This window comes from Labrus bergylta, chromosome 9, assembly GCF_963930695.1.
Source record: "Labrus bergylta chromosome 9, fLabBer1.1, whole genome shotgun sequence".
Lineage (NCBI taxonomy): Eukaryota > Metazoa > Chordata > Actinopteri > Labriformes > Labridae > Labrus > Labrus bergylta.
In genome coordinates, this window is record NC_089203.1 from 11401395 (window position 1) to 11424466 (window position 23072).

Genomic DNA, 23072 nt, shown 5'->3' on the forward strand with positions numbered 1-23072 from the left:
GACCTTTGGCCAGAACAGATAGGACTGTGTTTACTTTTTTGTCTCTTTTGTCAAAAGAGTTAATGGATGAGATATATGACTGCATTGATTAAAAGTGAACAAAAGAGGACTTACCATGTAATACTACTCCAGATGCTGGGATATGTTTTTACTTGGTGTCTTTGCATCTTTTCTGCTGGGGCTTTTTCTTCATTTCTGGAATACCTGCTGAGCTATTTGGATGCAGGAGGGATTTGAATGCCTAAAAAAAAATAAAGATCAATATGAAACATTTTTGCTGTGCAACAAAAGGAAATCCACAACTGGAAAATAGCATTCAATGTTTTCTTCATAGAGTTGAAAATTGTGTTATACTGTGTGCAATTGTGCCAGCCTTATATGTGCTATATCATAATAAAGCTCTTTATTATCCTGTAAGCTATAATGTGATCACTGTAGGTCTTTAACACAGAGGTAAGACGACTAGGATCGTACAGGAAGGAAATTTGTCATGGATGTTTTAGGGACAGACCCCCCCCCCCCCCCCCCCCCCCCTACACACACGCACACACACACACACACACGCACACACACGCACACACACAGTCGTCCGATTCAGCTTGTTTTATGAACTGGATGGGTGGGTGTGCATGCGCTCCAGTCACGAGCAAAGGAAAGGGAAATCATTGTAAATCCCATTCAGTGCCTTGTGCATCCTTTAGACAAACGAGGGGTGAAAAAACACATTTTTTTTCTCTCCTTTTCCCCCCCTCTCGTTTCGGATCTGTGGTCTCTGTGCAGAGTGTAGTCAGGCATCGATTGGCCGAGGTTCACCTGAGTATTTTCCCCATTCACGGACTTAACCTCCAGCCACCTCTCTACTGTCTCCTCCAGCTTTGAAACTAACGAGGCTTGTGCGCTTCTGGACCGGAGATCTGGAGATGAAGACAGATTTCACGTTTTTCTGTCGGACTTGGATTGGAATAGCGTATGCATCAGGTGAGGAGACTTCTGTTTTTCACTCTGAGAGTTTAGAGCGCAAAACTTTTTTGAAGGGAAAGGTTGGGGTGAATGTGGACACAAACTTTCAGTAAATAATGAGGTTGAATGAACTTTTTTTTAGCCTCAGGTTTTATTTGTGCTGGGTTGAGTTTTAAACTGTTGGCAGGTAGTTTGTTAACTTTGACTTTGTCATGTTATTAACTGTGAATGTGGCGAATAGAACATTGTTTTGGTAGGATCATATTTAACATAAAAAAACATGTTCTTCCACGTAACTTTCTACTTTACATCCCTATTTTTTTTGCAGTGCACATACTCTTTTTTAATGGATTTAGTAGAGCTTTGAACGCACCACTTATCCCTCAATTATTACAAGTGTAGGTTTCTCACTATTGGACTGAATGAATAAGGATCTGAGTGAGAGGTCTTTAGTCTTTATGCAGATAGGCACTAGGGGGAGGCATGCTGTTGTTGTCTTTTGTAAAGATGCAGCTGTTTATTGATGATGCTATCAGGTGCAGGGGAAAAAAAGGAAACAGATTGAGTGTCTTTATATCACAATTTATGTATAGTATGTAGGTCAGATTTAGGAGGAGGCATAATGGGAGGAGAGCTGAGTAATCTACACTGAACTGACATGTGGAGGGGGAGAAGGAGGGGGAGTTGGGTGGGGGCCAGATCTCTTCATATCTCTCAGTGTGAGTGGTCTTTTTATGTAATCTTATTTTTTATAAACGCAGTGTAAGGTGGAAAAATGTATCTTGCAACTTTTTTTTGAAGAGTGTCTGTTGTATTAAAAGTAGGAGAAACATCTTAGACGCATTGTTATCATGCACTATTTTATATCAGATACTCAAAGCAAGACCCTGTGAGTGACTGTACTGGCTGGGAGTATAGCTCATGTTGTTTTCATTTTGTCCCAGTGATTCAATATGTATATTTGAGATGTTCATCATTGATTCTGCGGAACAGCTGTTCATAAAGAACAGGGAAGACTGTTGTGAGGGTCAGTCAACATATGGCTACTCGAATTATGTCTTCCAGGGGGAGGGATAGCTCTCGCTCCAATGTTGGGTGGGTCACATACATTTGTTGGAACAGACAGATAGTGGTCCAGAGAGAAAAAGAAGACTTGAATACATTCAAGGGGGAATAATAGCCCTCTGTTTCAAGTTGTACAACTTGAGACAAATGGTGCTAATGAGGAGAAAAGCCACTAGCACTTGTTTTTCACCTGTTTATTTCTCCCTTTCAAGGCTCTATCCAATTTTTTTTTCAACGCTTCAATTCATGCAAAAACTAACATAAGCATTTCTCATCAATCCACAATATGTGATGTGGGAAGCTGATGTCCCTATTAGTGCAAATAATCTGTTGAAAGACTTCTTTGCAGGCCTGTTGGATAAAGCAAACACTGCCTCAGTCTGTCTTTGATTATTTCTGGGAACCCAATATAGAGGCACAATGTCTCAGACCTATCCTGGAGGCATCGGCTTCATACAAGGGACACACATTTATCAACTCCAGCCTCACATTGTGTACCTGAGAGATGAAGTGGGACATTAAGGCAGATAGGTGAGAGACAGAGGCCGTGTTCAGGCTCAATGCTGCCGCTTTTTGCACCTCAGACTGAACTAAAATAGAAAAGTTATATCATTAATTATTTTTTAAAAAGAAGATGGAGGTGGAATCATGTTATTGACTTGTTGAAGGTTTTCTTTTCAGTCTTTTTTTTTTTTTTTTTACCTCTAATGAATGCAAAACATTGACACAAGATTGAAAATATGGGCCTTGAACACATTTATTTTTGCTTTTGAAATCTGAAAAAGTTGATTAATAGAAGCTGTTTTTAATGTGTGGTTTTAAATGATTAATTGATTTCTATTTTTAATACTTGGCAGAGTTTATTTAACCCTCTTAACCCCTCAATTGTTTCATCAAATTACAAATGTATGACCTTATAAAGACCCCTCGAGTTACAGTCTGATGCAAGCATGATGAGAGCCCTGGCTTCTCATTATTATGATCTGAGGGGAAGATTTGCAGCAGAGAGGATTGTGGACCTGCCAGCTCAGAAGTCATTGTCATTTCACGGGGAGAGGATATAATTTACACAGCAGCTGCAGCGGTGGAGCTTTAAGATATCACCTCGAGCCTTCTTCTACCATCTTCCTGTCACGCTCCGGCTCTGGTTTGAATTATGGTGCTTCCAAAACATTTTTATTACACAGCTACAGAAATTCTTCTACAAAAAACGTCATATCTGTGTAACTTTGCCGATATAGGATACATCTCAATAAATGAATGAATGGATTGTGAATCACTGTATGATTCGTCTCCTCTTAATTTCCTTGTTTTTGTTGAAGCCTAATTGGCTGTTGAAAATGTTCTCAGTCAAAGGAACCACATATGAAAGCAGTGAATCGTTTTCTCTCTCTCGTAAAGCTGAGTTCTAGAGCCCAATGATCTTTGGCTTACTGTGTGTCTTAGGTGCTGAGTGTTGATTTTGCTTTTAGCTTAGTGTTTTCTGTTCGCATACCTCCGCTTGATCAGATCATCCCAGAAATCTGACTCTCAACTCTTGGTATTATTCTAGTCACCCACTTAAAGAGGTCGAGTTGTTTTAGCCAAAAGTATCCCAGTATTTTCTCAGCGCTGATCTCAGGATACAAACCTCAGGACTCAGAGGAGTGGACCCCGCAGTGTCTGTCTTTGAGTATCTCGTTCTATCAGCTGGATGAGAGAGGACTCCACCGTTGTTTCTGCTCCATGTGGGAAGCTCTCTGCAGTAAAGTCCAAATAAATAAGGAGTCCGGCGCCTCACTCATCACTGGCATGAAGTGCGAGGCCCCGTGGGCATTTGGATGTCTGGTCACTCACTTTCTCAGCATGCAAAAGCCCAAAAACCCCAAATATGACTCAAGCTGAGAGATAAGCTCTTTCAACAGCTGGAATTTGCAGTAAAAGCCAAATATGTGTCTAAGTTGGTGTTAGATAGTTGATGGAAGACATCTGCAGAGTTTGTGTTTTCATTTTCTGACCCGTGCTTGTTTTCTGTGCCCAGTTTGCAGCCATGGTGGTTGCATGGCTCCAGTGATGGCAATGTTGGTCTGTTGGTTACTCCAACAATGCTGAAATATCTCAAAACCATTTGGCTGATTGATATAAAAATATACAAGGACATTCTCTGTACTACAGGTGGTTGAATAAACGAATAGAAACAAATCTAAGGAATATGAATAAGGTACGGGGTTAAGTAAGGGTTACAAAATGCTACAAAAACCTGGTCAACTTAAATGAAGAACGTGCAACATTTTCCACATAAGTTCAGCAGAAATCAAGTATATCCTCTGTAAATGTCTCTCTGAGTCATGACCTTCTACAATGAGTGAGAAGCGCGAGTCCCGCCAGCTGTATTGTTGTCAGAGCCGTGTTTACATCATGTTTACATGGACGGGACAGCCTTTTGTATAAAGTCTGTAATAGGTAGTGTTTATATATAAGGTTTTTTTTCATGTAAAGGCTTTATAAATCCCTTAAATTCACATGTAGCCCCTAATCTGGTCAAAATATGTCCAATATTTGGATTTGTGACTAAAAGCCTAAAAATCTTTAATGACATATGCATCATCCCCTGCTGGACTGTTGCTGATGACAGTGTATTGATGCTAACTTTTTAAAAGATGGTGAAAATTGTCAACTTTTGGCCTGCATATCAATAACACATATTAGGTTGCTGTGATATTTTAGTTATTTGTGGCCTATATACCACTGTGGACAATTGGGCACGTTTTGCCAAAAAAGAAACAGAAAGTACCAGAAATCAAAAAGTTCAAGTCCTGAATCTTTCTCACCTCCACAAAGCTGGCTGTCAGCATGGAAAAGGTTTGAATGGCTGATTATTGAAAGTTACAGCCAGACACAGCTCTATCAATGGCAGTTTAAGGGTGTAGAGGGAGAGGGTTTCTGAAGCTGTTTGACCTCCTGACAAGCAGTTCTAATTAAGTAAATTGACGCGTTTAGTCTTGTTCTGATCTCGAAATGGTTCTTTTATTGCTTGACCCTCCACAAAAAATGCTCATGCAATTATTGCCCCCTCTTTAAGGCACTAAAAAACCTCATAGCCCCTTAAGAAATCAATGGGAGTATTGTCTCACGTAAATCAGATCAGCCAGTAAACATTGGAATAGCACTAACAATTGATTAACACTGTCGTGACCTTACAGACCAAAGTTTTAAAATTGCAAGCGATTGAACACAAAAGCACTTGAAACTGAATTTAAGTGACACTTTGCTGGCTGATGGCTTGATCCATGGCTCAAGTGCATTAAACCAATCCATGATGAAGATCTTATACCAGGATGTGGAAACACCTCACATATTGGATTGTTATTGAGGAGGACTGCTACACATGTTTCTGTTTACCTGAGACCAAGCCTTTTAGGAGTCCATCATAGTGACATTGATAGTCAAATTTGCAGATCCTTAAAGTTAGCTTAGCATCAGAAATGACATGTTGATGTGAAACCAATTACATGAGACTCAGCACCTGTAACAGCCATGCAGAGCATAGCATGTGTCTCTTAAAATGCAATGGATTGAAAATGCTTTTTATGGGTGATTACTTAACATCTGTTCTGGATGCAGAAACTGGATCCTGGGCCATTGTAGATACAACACATCAGTGCTCATGTTGCTTGGAAACAAGCATCATTTAGAGAACACATCAGTTAAACAAGAACCACCATTGCTATTGCGGTCAAATTACTACTGATTTATGCAGCTGTTTATCTAGGGTTGTGACTCGGGAGTGCATGCAGCAATTTCGTAGGTCACTTATACCTTTTGCTTAGTCATTGGAGGTCGCTTCAGGTTCATGGGAAAGGGTCCATTGGCAGAGCCGGAGGAAATTGTCTGGCTTCCCTCCCTTAAGGCATTCAGCACCATAATTGTTGACCTGGCACTCCTGTCTTTGCCCTTGTGTACTACACCAACTGCAGCAGTGATTTAGCACACTGGGTCATCAGAGCCGCCAGCAGCAACTTGTTTATTGCCTGAATCTCCATGAATTAGTTAACAAGCGTGTTAATGGAGCTCCTTAAAGTTCGGCCTCTGAGCAGACTCAGTGTGAGTTTTAGGAGTGTGCATGCCATCACAGCAGGCTAGAACTCTGGCTTGTTAGCTTGTAATCTTTGAAATGTTTTAGATGTTTCCCAGCAGAATTTCATCGACAGGATTCAGGACAAAGCATTTACCAGAACGTGCTTGCTTATCATCTCTGCAAGGGATCATTTCTCAAAGATGAAAATGATGACATTTAAAAAAATAAAACGACTCTACGAACAGGAAGAGCTTGAGTTGTCCGGTGTGCCTGTGAGGCAGGTACAGGAAGATTTAGTCAGGGACACAGGTTTTAAACATAGGAAGTTTGCCCAGATGGCTTGTCGCCACATCCTTAATTTTCTCACCCCTTCTCTGGCAGGATGTTGGAAAGGCCCAACTCCCCCAATAGCAGAGAGGACAGGGACGTTGTGGATGTCATCCTCCTCTGTATTAACAATGAAATCAAAGCTACACTGCCAGTCAGGCCGTCGCCTGGCCCGGCCTTGTGTCCAGATGACACAGGAAGTAGACTTTATTTCTTTCAGAAGAGAGAGAGAGAGACAGAGAGAGAGAGAGAGAGAGAGAGAGAGCGAGAGCGAGAGCGAGAGAGAGAGAGAGTTTGTTGAAGCCCAAGGCAGAGTGACTGCATATCCAGAGTGCATGTCTGCTCAGTGGCCTGCATGGCCTTCTGTCCGTCACCGGACATACAGACAATTTCAGAGTGCCTAAGCCTTGGCCCTCTGCCAGATACTGTGTCATTGATTAAGTTACAGCTGCATTGTCATCTACATGTTGCTATTTAACCCCCAGAACCTATGTAAAAACGAGCAATACATCTCTGGATAAAGACTATGGACATTTACCATTTCTATAGTAACCAAAAATGTTGTGGCACAAATAGGGTATAGCAATATCAACGTCTGTGAAATCCTGTATTTATTTAAAACCTCCCTGTTGCATCCCTTTTGCCAAACTGAGACTCTTAGAAAAGCTTTATTTGTTTGCAAGACGTTCCACTTTTCCTGTTCCTGTCATGTGACGATCACAGACAAAAACCACAGAGAAGCAAGGGAAACACTAACGCAACATCTCCCTCACCGTCCATGAAAAAGGGAAGTGGGAGAAGCGCAAACATGATAAAGAAAACAGGAAATTTGCTCGCAATGAAAAACACCACTCTGCCTTTCACAAAAGCTTTTTATGTGCCCTGTGTTGTAGCTCTTGTCTACATGCGTACATTTGATGCTCTCCACTCCTGCATGCCCTGTATCTGTCTGCTCTTCAGAGAAGCATTTAAACTGGCTTAAAGTGCAGTATGACAGCAAGGTGTCTTCTCCTGTGTGCGCGTGGTTTATCTGAAGTCAGCAGGTGTCCTGAAGTCTGGCTACAGCTTCCTTGAATGTCACAAAACAACCATGAACAAAGAATCTCATTAACCCTTTTATGTAAAGGTATTAAAATGGGGTAAAAGATCTTCTGCAGCCTCTATACTTTACTACTGGTACTATTATCTTGCAAATACTCCCCACAAAACAAGTAAAAAAATACAGAAAGAAAATATTAGGTCTATCACTCTGCAGAAATATTTTGAGTTGGAAATGTTGATTACCTTTTCACTCTTTTATCTCACATGCAGGAGGAGAAAAAATAAATACACTGCCTATTCACACACATCGAAAACTGTGGGCCAGCAAGCATGAAAGAAATGATTTGAGTAGCAGATTGTCTGATTTATGTGATTTTACCACATTTTAGAAAGACTATCCGGATAATTGTTTTGTTTTCAGTTTTTTTAGAGTAGCAATTCTATATTGACACAATGGAAGAAGCAACAGATTAAGGTACTTTTTATTCGAAAAGGGACAATGTTCATTAATCAACTTTCAGACAGATGTAATGTAACCAAGTTAGCAAAAAGGCTAAATGATTTTTGAAGCCACAGTTGGAGTATATGTGAATAATGAATGATTGGTAAAGAAGATAAAGAAATGTCGGGGCGCCAGATAGCCTAGTGGTTATGTTACATTCCTCCATGTATGGAGGCTACCATCCTCCATGCAGGTGGCCATTCCTGCATTTCATTCTCCTCTCTCTCCCCTGTTTCTGACTCTATGCACCGTCCTATCAGTAAAGACATATATTCCCAAGAATACACTTTTAAACTACAATCTTAAAAAATGAGTTTTCAGAAAAAGCAGTGGAAAAGTATCAAGCAGCTTCATGAGCTGTCTGGGATCTATCCAAAGGTTAGGGGTTAGGGTTAATTGCTTTCCAGCACCTCCAATGACGTGCTGTTGGTGCACAAGGCTAACTAATATTCATGTATTACATGCACATAACCCATGACAAGGGATAAACATATGTTTAAAGGTTTTTATAAGCTTTTTTTGTCCATAGTTTGGAGAGATAGCTTGCTCCAGTGGTTTTAGGGATGAAGGGTGTGCATTAGACAAATATAATAGTTCAACTTTTTTGATTTTACCATTTGCACTAATGCTTTTATGCATTTGAAAATGAACCATCCTGGCTCAGGATCTCATAATTATGAGAAAAGGATCTAATCTTTCAAATGCTATAAACCTTGACACACTGGCCGCAGGTTGGATTCTTCTCTTTGATGTATCTATACCCCGCTCTCTCCTCGACACATTACCTGTCTCTCTTCAGCTGTCCTTTTTGATAAAGGCCAAAAAGTTAAAATAATAAAAAAGGAAGTATGAAAACAAAAATGTGCTGTTTTAGAAATCATTTTTTGCAGGATTATAAGAGTCTCCAGTTTATAAGCAGGTCTGACCAAATACAATTCCACCATACTCTTCTGTTAGACATTGAGTTATTGTTTTTAAGTGAGATATTTTTTGAATGTTAGTTCATAAGGTTTGTGCTGGTTGGTACAGCTAAAGTTACCTTTGATGGTAACAAAAGCTACTGTACAATCCACACAACCAGCTGTTTCTGCTGTTTACCCTCTTATAAATCAATCTTACTCCAAACACTCCAAAAATTAAGAAGAAAAGAAATGTGTTTCTTTTCTCTCCCCGGCTGTGACTTAAAGAAAGCATTACAGTTATTTGGCATGCACTTGTCCACCTTGATGAATTTTGCACTTTAAATACCAAGCATGAGAGGAAACTTTGACGTCAGCTCTTTGACGTCATTTTAACTCCACACAATAAATGAGATTAACTTTTTTCACTGTGATCTTCTTCTGTCGCTTTTGCCTTTGTCATATTTCTGGTACTAAAAAATGTTTTGCAAAATCTCCAAGATGCAGCAGTCCTTCGCACATCTTGGTATTCTGGCCACTGAAAACTAAATAAGAAAGCTACTTTTGATGTTCCCTGGCAAGCAGTCGCACATCTTCCCTCCCTGTCAAACAGGTATGTGAAGCTGACACATCAAAGTGCAGCCTAATGCTCATGCTGGGTGAACAGGCACAATTGTCCCTGAAAAAATTCCGACTTGTGGCTCTCGCATACATCTGTCACCTCCGTAATGGCCGAGGCATGCAGCACAAAATAGGCAGAAAGGCCAGCTGTGAGATCCAATGTGTCGAATGTAGCCATCTCTATATGATCGCTGTCACATGTTTGACATGTTTGTCAACTAGACCAAATAAATATGGTTTACTGCCTCCTCCTGAATACATTTGAGCCACATAGACTTTTTTGTGTCCTCTTCTGCTGCTGCTGTTTTAAACAACTTAGCTGTTCTCCACTATAACCTCCATGTTTTTTTGGCAGAGTTAGCTGGAGTTGATGCAAGGTGATCACATTATATCCAACGTGAGAACAACGTCTCATAACAACAAAGAAATCGCAGAGAGAAAGAGCGGTGTCAAGCTATTACAAGGACATCTTCAGTGAGCTGTTTAACTGCGACAAAATGAATACGTTTTTAATGCATCTTCAGAAACTGTTGAATTATTTTGGTCACTGTCAGAAAAATGTAACGCAGCGAGCTGAATCACAACATTTATAAAGTCATCCGAGTCATTTTAAATGATGGAATCCTTGAAAAATGCGCCCGTAGATTAATGAGAGACTTAATGCTGTGTTTATGTGTCTGAAGGATTTTTACACATCTAAACCTCTGTGAAATCACAGAGGGAGTAAATCAACCTTGGAAACATTGTGTTTTATCATTGTAGGTTAAAGTGTGATGCTGCTTTTCATTGGTAGAAGTTAATCACCCAAAGCTGCTGCTTATCTCTGCACCAGCAGCTGGAATGCATGGGAAAAGAGGGAAACCAGGCTCAAATAGTTTTTTGGCTATCTGCCTCATGTTTTGTAAGGTGCTTGTCACCCAGCCAATCAGCATCAAGTTAAGGTTTTCAAGCCAAGCAATCATTTTGAAATATAAAATGATGCTACACACAAGTCACACAAACCCTCCATTACCGATCCATTTAGAACATTGTGCTGCTTTTTTTGTTAGTTTGTTTTTTAAACAGTGTTTTCTGACCTTCCAGACGGCCATTTGCATCCATTAAGGTCTGGTTAAATTTTTTTTTAGTTATCAGGCCATTCAAATTGGCTGGTGATACTCAATGATTATAATCATTAACTGTGCATTTATTTGTGCAGAAGTAACATTGTCATCACTTAGAGCTGCATTAGTATGCAATGATAACAAAGAAATACATGATTGATTGATTTTCATATCTAAAAGACTTGTGGAAAATAGTTGTATTGAATGCTGTAAAATCATTTGAAATGGTCTGCCTGCTTAGTGAAAATACACTGTAGCTTCGAAGCTAAGACCTGAAAAATAAAACAAATAAAAAATACAAGACTGATTTTTGCATTTTGTTTAACTTGTAGTCTGCCCAGATATTGTTATGCGACATCTTATGCATATACAGGGAGGTAACATAGTCATACTAAACCAGAGTTCACATCTTCAGCTTTGCTTACACACTGTCCACCTAAGCACTCGTATACCTGACTGTCGCCCTGCTGAATCTGCTGTTTAAGAACCATGCTCGCTCAATATATAGACACTGTTAACCTTTTTTTCACTTCACTGTTTAATGCATATTAAGACAAATGAGCTAACTGAGTGATAACAGTCATAACAATCTGTCAGGAAACGCAGCATGAAAGGTCACAGCAAGAAAATGTGTTTATTATCATGACAAGATATGCTATCAGCCATGAACTTATATGAATTGATGTGTTTGGTTTTCTTTGGCGTTCGCTCCACATGGCTGTTCACTGCTGGACAATGTGTGCTTTTAATTACATATGACAGAATGCAAACAATAACTAATATAATTATATATTTTTTTTATCATTGTATGTAGCTGACAGGTCTGCATATCTGGTGTCTCACAGTTTGGAAATATGCTGCATTATTCATCACATCCATATGGAACATATTGACATCTGGCACAAAACATTTCCATCATTGTGAACTAACTGCTCCTTGGGCATCATGGGAGAAATCCATCCACAGTATGAAATGTATACAGATGCCCCCCTCCCTGCCTCTCATCAATCTAAAGTGTTCAAACAGCAGAGGAGGCATTTTGACCCACAGCCATAAATAAACCAGCACACATTAAGTTATGACTTTGCAGCACCTCCTTCTGCAGTTATAAGAGAGACAATTAGAGTAAAGTGATGTAAAAGAGATCTAATGCCCTGTGTAGTATGTTCTTAGCTTTAAACCCCCTGGAAATAGAGTGTGTCTGAAGTGCTCACAGTACTCCAGTGTATTTGTCATGAACTGTATCTGTTTGAATGATCGGTAAAAAAAAAAAATGTGGGACTTTAAAGGTATTTCAACTTGACTCCATGTGGGTGTTGTGTGTCCTTCTGCACCCTGGTCTGACAGGCTTGCTGTACTGCTGCAGACAAAATAGTCACTCACTTGTTATTGAAACCTATTACTGCTGAAATCTCCTCTGTTTAGCAAATATGTCTACAGGCTTCCCTCTCAAATACACCTCCAACATCTTGATGTCTTGTCTCTCACACCGGTCAGTCATGACATTTGCAAAAGATTTACAATTTGCATCCTGTCTGTCAGTGTGTGATTTCTAAGCTGATTATGAGGTGCACCTTGCACATCTCTTAAAGAAACATCTGCAAATCTGCCCATGTTAGCTTTTTATGATCTAGCTTCACTGTCACCAAGGGGACATCATTTTTCATTGTGTCTAAAGCTGTGAGTTACTGTTAAAAAATATTGATAGAAATGTATTCAAATCAGCCATCTTTATGGAGAGGTTTTGCTATTTTTAACCTTTGGTGCAGATTGAAGTTTTTCATATAAAAGTTTTTTTTATAAATATTATGCTAACTTTTGCCTTTAAGCATCCAGATGGTAAAAAGCAACTTTAGCATTTACCTGGTTATGTCTGTCAGTTCAGACAACAAATGGTAGTTCATAAATCATAAAGCTTTATTTGTATGTTCACCAACTCTTTAAGGAAAATAGCTGCATCTTTAGTTGCTTCATGTTCCACAATGTTCAACTTGTTAACTTTGTCTGTCTGCTGAAAGATTCTGGACATGCAGTGTACAGTCACTTTAGATGACTGTACATGAGATGAGATGAGAGCAGTATGAGTGAACCAAAACAGTAGATTTGCAGGCCAGATAACCAAAATAATAACCTGAACGACTGTGCTCTGAAGAGCATTTCACAGTCATCAATAATATCAAGAGTCATCAATAATATTATGAAGTGCGTAGGTATTCATGAAAGAGCTGGTTCGCTCGCTTTTTGTTAAAGGTGCAAAGGGACTCTGCAGGTCGAATGCAGTTTGGAAGTTAACACTTATAAACTTATAAAAATAAGATGAGTGCAACTTTAAATCTGTCAACCTAGAAAAATAGCTTTTCTCCTGGGTCATACCATGTTTGTGTTTTATTTTAATATTATACCATAAGATATAATCTCTCCAGAGGGAAACATTGAGGTGTACTGTCCAAGGTGAGCGCAGGAGGGAGTGAAATTCTAATGGAAATGTGTCACCTTTTTGCTCTACTTTAGGACTGAGATGGTCTTCCTTGTGCTCCTCTTTTAGTGTGTGAAGGAAATTTGTTGATCCTAAAATGGTGAAGATGAGCTGTCCTGACAGGAATTTCCTTTTACACTTTCGCCCTGTTGATTGTATGGGTTGGGGGGGGTGGGGGGTGGGGGGGGGGGGGGGTGGGGGCTGTGTATGTTGCTCTTATACAGCCCACTGTTTGGCTCTACAGCATTTCAGGTGTGAGAAAGAGTGGACAAAGCTGTGTTGTGTTGCATACTGGAGCTGATGGGACTAAAGCCGGTGACAGGTTCACATCTGAGCTCAGACAATAAGTTGGGGAAGCTTCGCTCCTCCTGTGGGAGCGAGTGAAAGAGGAGGGAAGGAATGACCTGCTGGGCGTCCATCTGGGAATGATTCATGACGTGCCACCACTTCCCACCTCAGCCCCTTCACATGTTTTCTTTCAGCATGGCCTTGTTAGCTGTCCTTGTTCACATTTATGAAAGTGTTAGTTTTGTGTGTTTTTAAGTGGCATAATATACCAGCAAAGACAGGAACACATGTTGCCAGACAGGAACAAGGAGACATTTCCTTCAATATTGGTGTGAAAATACAAAGAGTCGAAAACATTGTCATGCTTGCACACTAATATTGATAAGAAAATCCTTTTCATGCTACACTTTTCTTGAAGGTTACACAATTAATAACTTAAAACCGATAGCAATGTAATAAACTACATGGCTTTTGGAAGGAGATTTGTGATGCAATATCCCAAATTAATTGAGTTGCTTTCCCAATGGATCCCAAGTTATGCCTTCTGGGTGACTTTTCCAATTCTAACCTTACACACAGTTATTCCATCAAACTTACAGAAATATTGCTGACTAATGCCAAAAAGTGTATAGCACTCAAATGGAAGCTGGATTGCCTGTTTCCAGTTGGATTGTGGTTCTCGGAAGTGTCTAATTGAATACCTCTGGAAAAAATAACTTATTCGCTAAGGAATAGGATAAATGTTTTCTATAAAATATGGCAACCTTTTTATCAACAACATGGAAAATCTTGCCACCCCACATGATTGAATGATCAGCTGCATGGCCTCTCTGCCCCCACCAGTATTGTTTCAAAAGATCACTCTATGATGGTTAAATCTAACCTATCTCTCAACTATTTTTTAATTTACTTTATTTTATTGTCTGTTCATTTGTTTTTGAGATGTTGGTAATGTACAATGAGCGTCTCTGTATTGTCAATGTTTGTCTGTGTGGTTTGTATAATATCTGAAAATCCCCCCCCCCAAAACAAAAAAAACAATAGCTCATCCATTCTCCATTATGTGTATGAACGAGGTGCCTACATGCCTCAGTACAATTCAACAGCCTACAGAATATCTCAAAGCAGAGGACAGCCTCCAGTTCAAAATGTAGACAAGATGCATGAAGTAAACCACATTCCTTTACAGATCATACAACAGCGGCTTGATTATTAGTTTCATTTGGGTTCCCATGTTGGCATACTGTAGATGACAAGGAGGACACCAATGTACAACCATTCAATCATTAAAGGAGGTCTAAACTTTCTTTTACCCTGTTTTTTAAGTTCCTGCACCAAGTGCATATGCTAAAGACCAACCACTCAACGGTCAAAGATATGTAAGAATTTCTGCCTGTTTTAGCACACTGATCATTCTCTTTTTATTTTGATCGGCCTTTACTGGAAACACAATTGACAAAATTTTTACATGACAGTAAGAGTTGCTCTATTGTTCTTACCTGGGCAGCAGGATGCTTTGGAGGTTTGTGTACAAGAATCGAAGCTGTTCTGAGCTTCAGGTTTGATTGTTAGCATGACTGAGTGTTGAAGATACGTGAGACAGAGATTTAGAAATGTGCATCTGCTGCTCTGTTGTACATACTGTACATACTCTGTACTACTCTGTAAGTACTCTATTTGCAGAAGATGGAATATTGGTCAAATATATAAAAAGTGTTACTTGTGGGCTCTCAGGTGTTTGTCCTTGTCCCTTGTTTGTTCTTTCCCTGCCGGTAAAGTGCCAACATAGAGTGCATTTAATATACTGCACACGTATCACAATCATTTTCAAACACAGTGTCGGATGTGAAAAAGGGTCATTGTTGTTTTTCATAAATGCATGCAGCAATGCACCTTCATAAGCCCTCTCACGTTGTGCTGCTGCTGCTGTGTGTTTTCATCTCTAATGATTTCCAGGTGGAGTATAAGTCATTGTGGCACTTCTATACATGATAGACTGTAGGTGTGGAGTCTAACTAAGCACTAAAAGCACTCTGAGGGGGCTCTGGGACAGTAATGACATTCTGGACCGGCTATATTAAGCAGGCGCAAGTCACAGGAGCAAATACATTAGTAATAAATCAAGGGGAAATTATCTTTGTAGCCGAGCTTGGAGCTCCGAGCAACGTCCGTGTTTGTCAGCATCAGGGAGCGAGTTTTGTATCCACAGATTGCCTTCCAGCTTGTAAATGTAATGAACAATGTGCTATCTGAGCTGCTGTCGTGTCACATTTCAGATTTTTGATGTGTTGCAGAGGTTCGACAGCCGACCAGCAGCTCTGTCAAATCCACTCGTTCCTGAGCAACCTGTGTAACATGAATCTAATACAGATGCTGTGCTCGCTCCCTCAGGTCTGGTGATTGGCTTTTCTATGACTCCACCTATCCTCGACAGCTCCAAAGACGACCTAGTGATTCCAGTCCACCAAACGCTCACTATTACATGCAGGTATGTGGGGGTGTTGCTCTAGTTTGGGAGTGTGTGTGTGTAGTTGTGTGTGATTTGCTGTGTGTTACTGTGTTATTAATGTTGTAAAAAATCCACAGTGGTAGGATGCCAAAACCAAATCCAGGCTTCTTATTTCATGATAATGACCCAAGGTGAAACGGGACTCCAATACATAACAGTTGTGGAGTGCATGTACTCAAGAACTTTTTACCAAGCACACATTTCAGAAACTTATATATATATATATGTATATATATGTATATAAAATATATAAAAATATATTTTTAAAATGATTTTCCAAAAGAGGTTTTAAAGTGTTTTTTCTTTCATATACGTAATTCTTAAAGAGAGAGAGAGTAAATCAGTTTCATTTCAGTCAATTTCATCTTTACAATTAATGATTTTCTACTTTCAAGATCGATACATGTTATCCACAGGGGTTGACAATCAACCAGAGAAGTTACTTGCCCTGTAATTTTTTCAGTCATTTCATCATTACTGATGTTAATGTTAATATTAGAGTGATCAGTTTGTGATCACACTCAGCTGTTACTGCTAAAACTACAAATACTTTTACCATTATTACTGAGATTGTAGATATAAATCTATCTTTTTCATTGTTGTTGTTACTGCTTGACTCCATCATTCCCTTTCTTCCTGCATCTCCCTCTATCCTTCTTTCTGAGCCCAACACACTTTCTGCAGATGGCTGTTCAACATGAGTCTGCATCTGTTCCAGGTTTCTGCCTCTTAAAGGACGTTTCTCCTTACTGTCACTGTTACTGTCCAAACTGTCACTATGCTAAATGTTGCTTAGTGTTGTGCTGATGGTGGATTAATGTTGTTTTTTTAATAATATAAAAAGAGTAAGGTTTTTTTACCAGCTCCTTTTTAAGGTGTCTTAAGATAACATTTGTTATGAATTGAGGCTATACAAACAAAGATTAATTGGTCAATTCTAATCATCAGATGTAGACACTGTCTGTCTGTGTGGACATTTGTAGTCTATGGCGGCAGATGGTGAAAGCGGCTATGTATCAGTTTACAGATTTTTTTCACTCACACACATAATGCCTTTGGGTATAACATAACTGAGTCTATGTGATGGAGCAGGGAACTTAAAGGCTCAGAGGGATTTACAGTAACGCACACAAGCAATTTTGTGTTTCTTGGGTGGTTTTTATATAAGAAACATCACCGTTCATATCACACTGATAGACATGCTTTTTAGAGTCTTTATGTGTTTTTTATATTTGTTTCAAACTGAAGTGAATAATACAGATACCAAAATGAATTTTAATAGATTTTTTAAAAGACATACATTTTATTCAGTTTCCATATTTTATGTCTAAAAACTCCTCTTGTGAACATCGTCCAAGCCAGCACCTGACAACTGATCTAAAAGATTTTGAGCTATGTGAACATTTTCTTTATTTTAAAGAGGACATATTATACCCCTTATTAAACCTTTTCAAACAGTCCCCAGTGATCTAAATGAAACATCTGTGCTGTGCTTTGGTCAAAATATAACATGAATCAAACACCAGAGGAGGTTTGTGACCCTGTAGAAACCAACGTTCTCAGAACGCTCCGTTTTTGTGTGTGTGTCTCTTTAAATGCAAAGAGCACTCCCTGAGTTTTCCCGGTAGATATCACTCCTCTGTAGCGAAAAAAAAGAAATGGCGGACCTGTGGGGGAGGGGAGGATTTTTTGACCCGAATTCTACCTGTGACCTCACAAGTTTAGCAAATTTGAAACGTAGCACTTTTCTCTGTGTTTCAAGACTTATGCAGACTACAAACAAAGGACTGGGTGGGTTTATTTTACATTTTGTGGGTCTGTAGACACTCAGGTTACCCAAATATATGTTCAAAAACACTGTCAAAGTTGTTTTTTCATTATATGTCCCCTTGACCTTTGATCACTCATCCACTAACGTCTAAATCTGTCCCATGTCCTGTGAATGACGTCCCGCCCTTATAGAGGACAGCGCACTCTGGCCTGGGCCTGGCCTGATCAGACTCTGCTGGGAGAGGAGCTAACAGACCGCCAGGCCCAGCTCCCTGTCACCAGGGGCCCTGGGCTGAGGGTGGCCCTGATCAGCGAGTGTCCTGGGCAGCCTGGGAGGCCATACTGCAAGAGACTGATTCTGACCGCAGCACGGGCCAAAGACACGGGCTACTACCGCTGCTATTACAAGGATGTGAAGGCCGTCATCATCGGCACCACTGCCGTCAACATTTATGTCTTCGTCAGAGGTGAGTCATACTTCTACAAACCCTCCCTCCACACACACACACACACACACACACACACACACACACACACACACACACACACACACACACACAGACACACACAGACACCAATGCTGACACAAACTTACTCACACAGATGGGAAGTATTTAAATTACTTATTTACCCTGCTGGGTCGGCATGAAATATTCATTCTAAAGTTTTGGTTTAATCTTCCTCTTATTTCATTGGAAGGTAAAATGTCACAGTTTATAAACTCTGACATTAAAGTTGTCACTTTTGACAAAACATCTCTTTCTTGGCCATTTCTTTCTATTCTATGAGGGAATGTATTTCATAAAGCAGTGAGTCTGCAGTTCGTGGGGCGATTTTGCTGTCAGAACTTTCTCTGTGTTTGAAGTGAACATGTTTCATCTTCCGCCTCCCCGTCTGACCTGGTCTGCAGCTCTTTAGCTTTCGTTACTCTTTTGCTTGGGAAGTTCACAAGATAACCAAAGACATCTTACTGAAATAGATCCCCCAGTGTTCTCAGAGCTGGAGGTTGTTTCCTTTTCATCAGGAACACCCAGGAAGCTGGCGAGGTTAATGTTACGGAAATTTGTTTTGCAAAGTGTTTGATGAAGGAATGAGCAGCGCAGTCATTAATTAGAGAGAGGATATTTAATATTTGATTTCCACCCAAGAGTAGCACTAACTCTTCATCATTTCCCATAGTCAAGACTTTTTTTGAGTCAAATCTGATCAGAGTCAGAATAAGAGTTTGTTGCCAAGTAGGTTTACAAGTGCAAGGAATTTGTCCTGGTCTTTTGGTGAATTACAGTGAACACAGTCATAGAAAAAAAGAGGAAACTACGTAACCTGCAGTGATCTTCTGTTGATGGAACTGAAACAGAATTAAATAAACTTATTATAAAATAAAAATAAAGTAGAATATAGGGTTGGGAATCCCTGATGGGATAAGATGCAATAAAAAAAGACCATTTCACCATTGCACTGTTTTAGATAAACATAATTTACAAAATTTTCATAATTTTGTTCATTTTAAAAATGCATGTTTTATATATGAAATTTTGCACGGACTTGCTCCTCCTCCTTTGAAGGGCTTTATAAAGCTGAAGTCTGCCAGTGGGATCGGCACCAGGGCCACAGCCCGAGGAGACTGTGAGGTCCCATACAGACGCACTACATTCGGACAAACTGTTCTGTCAGTCAAAGGAACTAAACATTGGAATATTCTCCCACTCACAATAAGAGACTCACAAACATATGCAACCTTCAAAACACACCTCAAACAGTGGATAAAAGAAAACCAAGTCTGTGACCACCTTTAACCTTTAACCTCTATCATTGTCTTGTGTCACTTGTGCCTTCGTATTTGTATTTGTATTTTATTTGTAAATGTGTCTTTCTCTGTTACCTGCCTAGGGACAACAGATGGAAACTAGCACTTCTGCTATAATCTGGCATTTTTACAGCTGTAATTGTTACAGCTGTTCATTAATATGCACTGTCCCTAACAAATAAATAAATAAATAGAATCCACAATACATGGCCCATGGTAACAATAATCAAGACAATCGAAATAATCATTGATCACGATGTCTGATGATCAAATGAACTATCTTCGACGGTGAACACAAGGATTACTGAAGTGGTGAAGCAGTAAGTCTAATTGGCTGGAAAATCTGTTTTTGGAGTGCCATATTTTGTCTTGATAATTGATTCAGACAAGTCAGGGTGATGATATATGTCGCATCGATACTTTGTCCCACCCCCAGTTAAAAATGTATAACAAATCAATTTGTTGTATTTAAAAAAGAAAGACCTGCATATTACAGTGGGTTTAGTTATGAATCTTTGTGTTCACACTTCACACCTACTGCTTCTTTTATTTTCCACTTTATGTTGAATACAAGGTCACCTCTCTAAATCTCCTCACCTTCTGTTTGGGAGAAAAGTACATGGAGGAAGAGATAGGAAGAGCGAGCAGCAGAGGTGGATGATTGTCATGTTGGGGAGCTGCTGACCAGTCCAATCATGTGAAACGCCTGTTTATCTGCTCTGACAAGGTGCCAAAACAGTTTCCACAGCTGTGAGCAGAGGGCTGACTGGAAGCAGATGACAACGCAGCAGTAAATTAGACGCAGTGTGAGGAGGGACAAGAGGGGATGCATGTGGATCTAGTTAGACAGGCGGACGTCACCCCTTTACCCTGCCCCTGCTGCGCAATATCATTTTAAAATGTGACCTTACAGTATGACCTGAATGCATGAATATACTGTATACATAAAGGATTGAACACACAAACATGCAGGCTCATGTAAAGTACACTCATACCAACGCTCGTACCCCTGATGCTTTGCTGTTGCCTTAGGGCAGGACTTCTCCTCTGACTAGACGTATTGCAGTCTAATACCTGCTGTGATTTATTGTGAAGAACTTAAAGTGCCCAGAGTTGTGTATTTTTTTTGTAACCTTTGTGTGTTTAGACCGCCGTGGGGCAGAAATATAAGCCTCTCGATAGAACCTATTGTTTGGCCTTGCAGCAGCGTGAAGTCATGGCTTTGAGTGCTGCAGAGAAAAAGTATGAAAATAATAGAGGGCTTATTAAGGAAAAAAAAGTAATAATAAAGCAGGCGAGCGGGTTGTAGTCACAGAATCTTTGGCTGCATACAAAAAGTGGCTGGTATTGACAGGAAAGCCTGAGAGATAAGCATTTTTACAACAGTGTGCGCTCATGCTGTGGTTATATGAGGTTTTGCAGTGATAACAACTGCTTTGACAATTAGTGGCACAATTGCTGTGATGTCTCCCAAAGTCCCTCTCAACAAGCTGTGAGACAATTCAAAGTGGAACATCAAGGTGGAGAAGAAGAAACGCAATAGAGCTATTTTCCACTAACAGACAGCTTGTGGTAAAATGCAGAAACTGGTCAGAGGAGGGATTAAACCCTTTTAAGCTGTCTGTCTCTCGGCTGACAGGTAATAACAGTGCTTAATGGTGTTGACTGCAAGGAGACAGAGGACAATGTTGCATTAAATGTAATTATTGTAAATCCAACATATGGTGTGTCTTTAGGGGTCATTATCAGGCTGTGACATAGTTGGCTGTTCATGATGTTACTATTTATAATAGCTACCATTATCACGGCTGGTGTTGGGGTCACAATTTAAAGCCAGTGGAAACCAAAATCCACAATCGGCGTATAGGTTCAGAGTTACAAGATGACATGACAGTGAGTGAACCATAAAATTTATGATCAGGTTCCATCAAGTTTCAAATATTTAAATTTTCTGTGACATTAGGCGCTTTCCAACCGCAGGAAAAAAAATTTTAAGTTCTAGGAACTGTTGGAACCCTTCCCCTTTTTTATTGATTGAACTATTGATATTAACTATTTTAGTTTCTAGAATCCTGTTTAGAGGAACATATTTAGCTCCTGATTCAGAGTTGATACCATGGTGGTGCGAATGAAGACAGAAAAAAGTCCCTATGGTGTGTAGTTCCCCGGGTAACTCCCTAGTGGATAGTTCCTCTTCAAAAAATTCCCAGAACTGTTTGGTCTGAAAACACCTATGAACTAAAATTGTGTTTGTATTGGGCATGATTATACTTCAATCAATTATGGTATTAACTCTACGATCCTATAGGAAAGTCACACAGTACCTATTTGCAGCAGGTAAAGAACCAATGGCCAACACCCTCAGTTGATGGCTGTGGGTGTTGACTGTAGATAAAAGATCTGGAGATCTGTATTCAGCTGATGAAGTTAAAACTACTGTGAGGTACTTTCGGTTTTGGTCTAAGTCGGGGACCGATCTCTTTGCTGAAATTGGCCTGTACTTTTTTTCCTAATGAAAGGAAACACACTCAGTGAAACCAACTATGCCCCTCTGCCCTACTGGTAAGTTACATAACCTACCATATGGTCCTTAGTTGCCACTGCAACCAAACAGAATTGCCTTCAACAGACTCAGGCTGTGTTGATGGGGTGCTCCAGGTAGTGACAATGCCGATACTACCTACCCTACCACATGGCCACTTCTGGCCCCCACAACGCAACTGTGTAGACTGATGGCAAAATCTTATCTGGATCCCGTTTTCTTTAAACAGCCATACGTATCATATCAGTCCTTGTGCATCTTCACCTTTTGAAATGTCTTTATTATTTATTCTTACTTTTGTTCTGTAATAACATTTTTAAAGTTTCTGTAAACTTTGCTGACATTTGGTTTGGATCTGTCAGGGGTTATGCAATGATATTCACTTAGTAATTACTACTGCAGATTAAAAAAGTGTCAATCCAACTATTTACTGTTTGAACCGGCACTGATTTTCTCATGTGGCATTGTTGAGGGGAGCCAGGCAGATGGACCACACCCACATAGTCTTGATAAATAGTCTAAAGAGCAAAATGGGAAGACTTTTGACCAAGGTTTCACTTAGACTTCTGTGTATGCTTAATGAGAGTCTGAACGTTTATGTCATGTATGTAATTAACTATTTAAAGCTCAGTTTCCAGAAACTTTAAAAGGTCTTTGTTTCTATTTGCACATAGACCCCGAGCAGCCCTTCCTCAGGAGAGACAGCTACAGCCAGACCAACGGGAACAACCTGGAGACCATTTTAATCAAACGCTTCTCCAAACACGTCATTGTACCATGTCTGGTCACTGTGCCGGATCTGAACGTCACTCTTTACGCGGTTTGTACCCAATATCGAACCCGTTACATGATGCTTTGAAAGGTGACTGGATCTTGAGCAACAATATTTTTCTTATGTTTCTTTCTGTCAGTATCCCACGCCTCTGGAGAAGAGTGAGATGACATGGGACAACAAGCGGGGCTGGTCTGTCCCCAGACAAACCATCGACAATGTGCCCATGGTCATCGGAGTTCTGTGTGTCGCCACACTGGGAGGCAAAGAGTTTCAGTCTGCCAACTACCTTATCCACACCACAGGTAAAATACATGTCTCTTGGTGCTTTCA

At 39.9% G+C, this 23072-nt stretch overlaps 1 protein-coding gene across 2 annotated transcripts in view; it reads left to right on the top strand.

Annotated features, from left to right (window-relative positions):
- Positions 1–630: 630 nt before the first annotated feature.
- flt4 (fms related receptor tyrosine kinase 4) overlaps positions 631–23072 on the top strand; it is a 45759-nt gene continuing 23317 nt past the window's right edge. Inside the window, exons 1-5 of one of the 2 annotated variants that reach the window (XM_065958708.1) lie at positions 631–978; positions 15731–15827; positions 17811–18085; positions 22642–22787; positions 22879–23044. In XM_065958708.1, the coding sequence (XP_065814780.1) occupies positions 921–978; positions 15731–15827; positions 17811–18085; positions 22642–22787; positions 22879–23044 (742 nt within the window). In that variant the 5' untranslated portion in view covers positions 631–920. The remainder of the gene's footprint in view (positions 979–15730; positions 15828–17810; positions 18086–22641; positions 22788–22878; positions 23045–23072) is intronic. The other variant, XM_020639394.3, reaches the window with a different exon arrangement.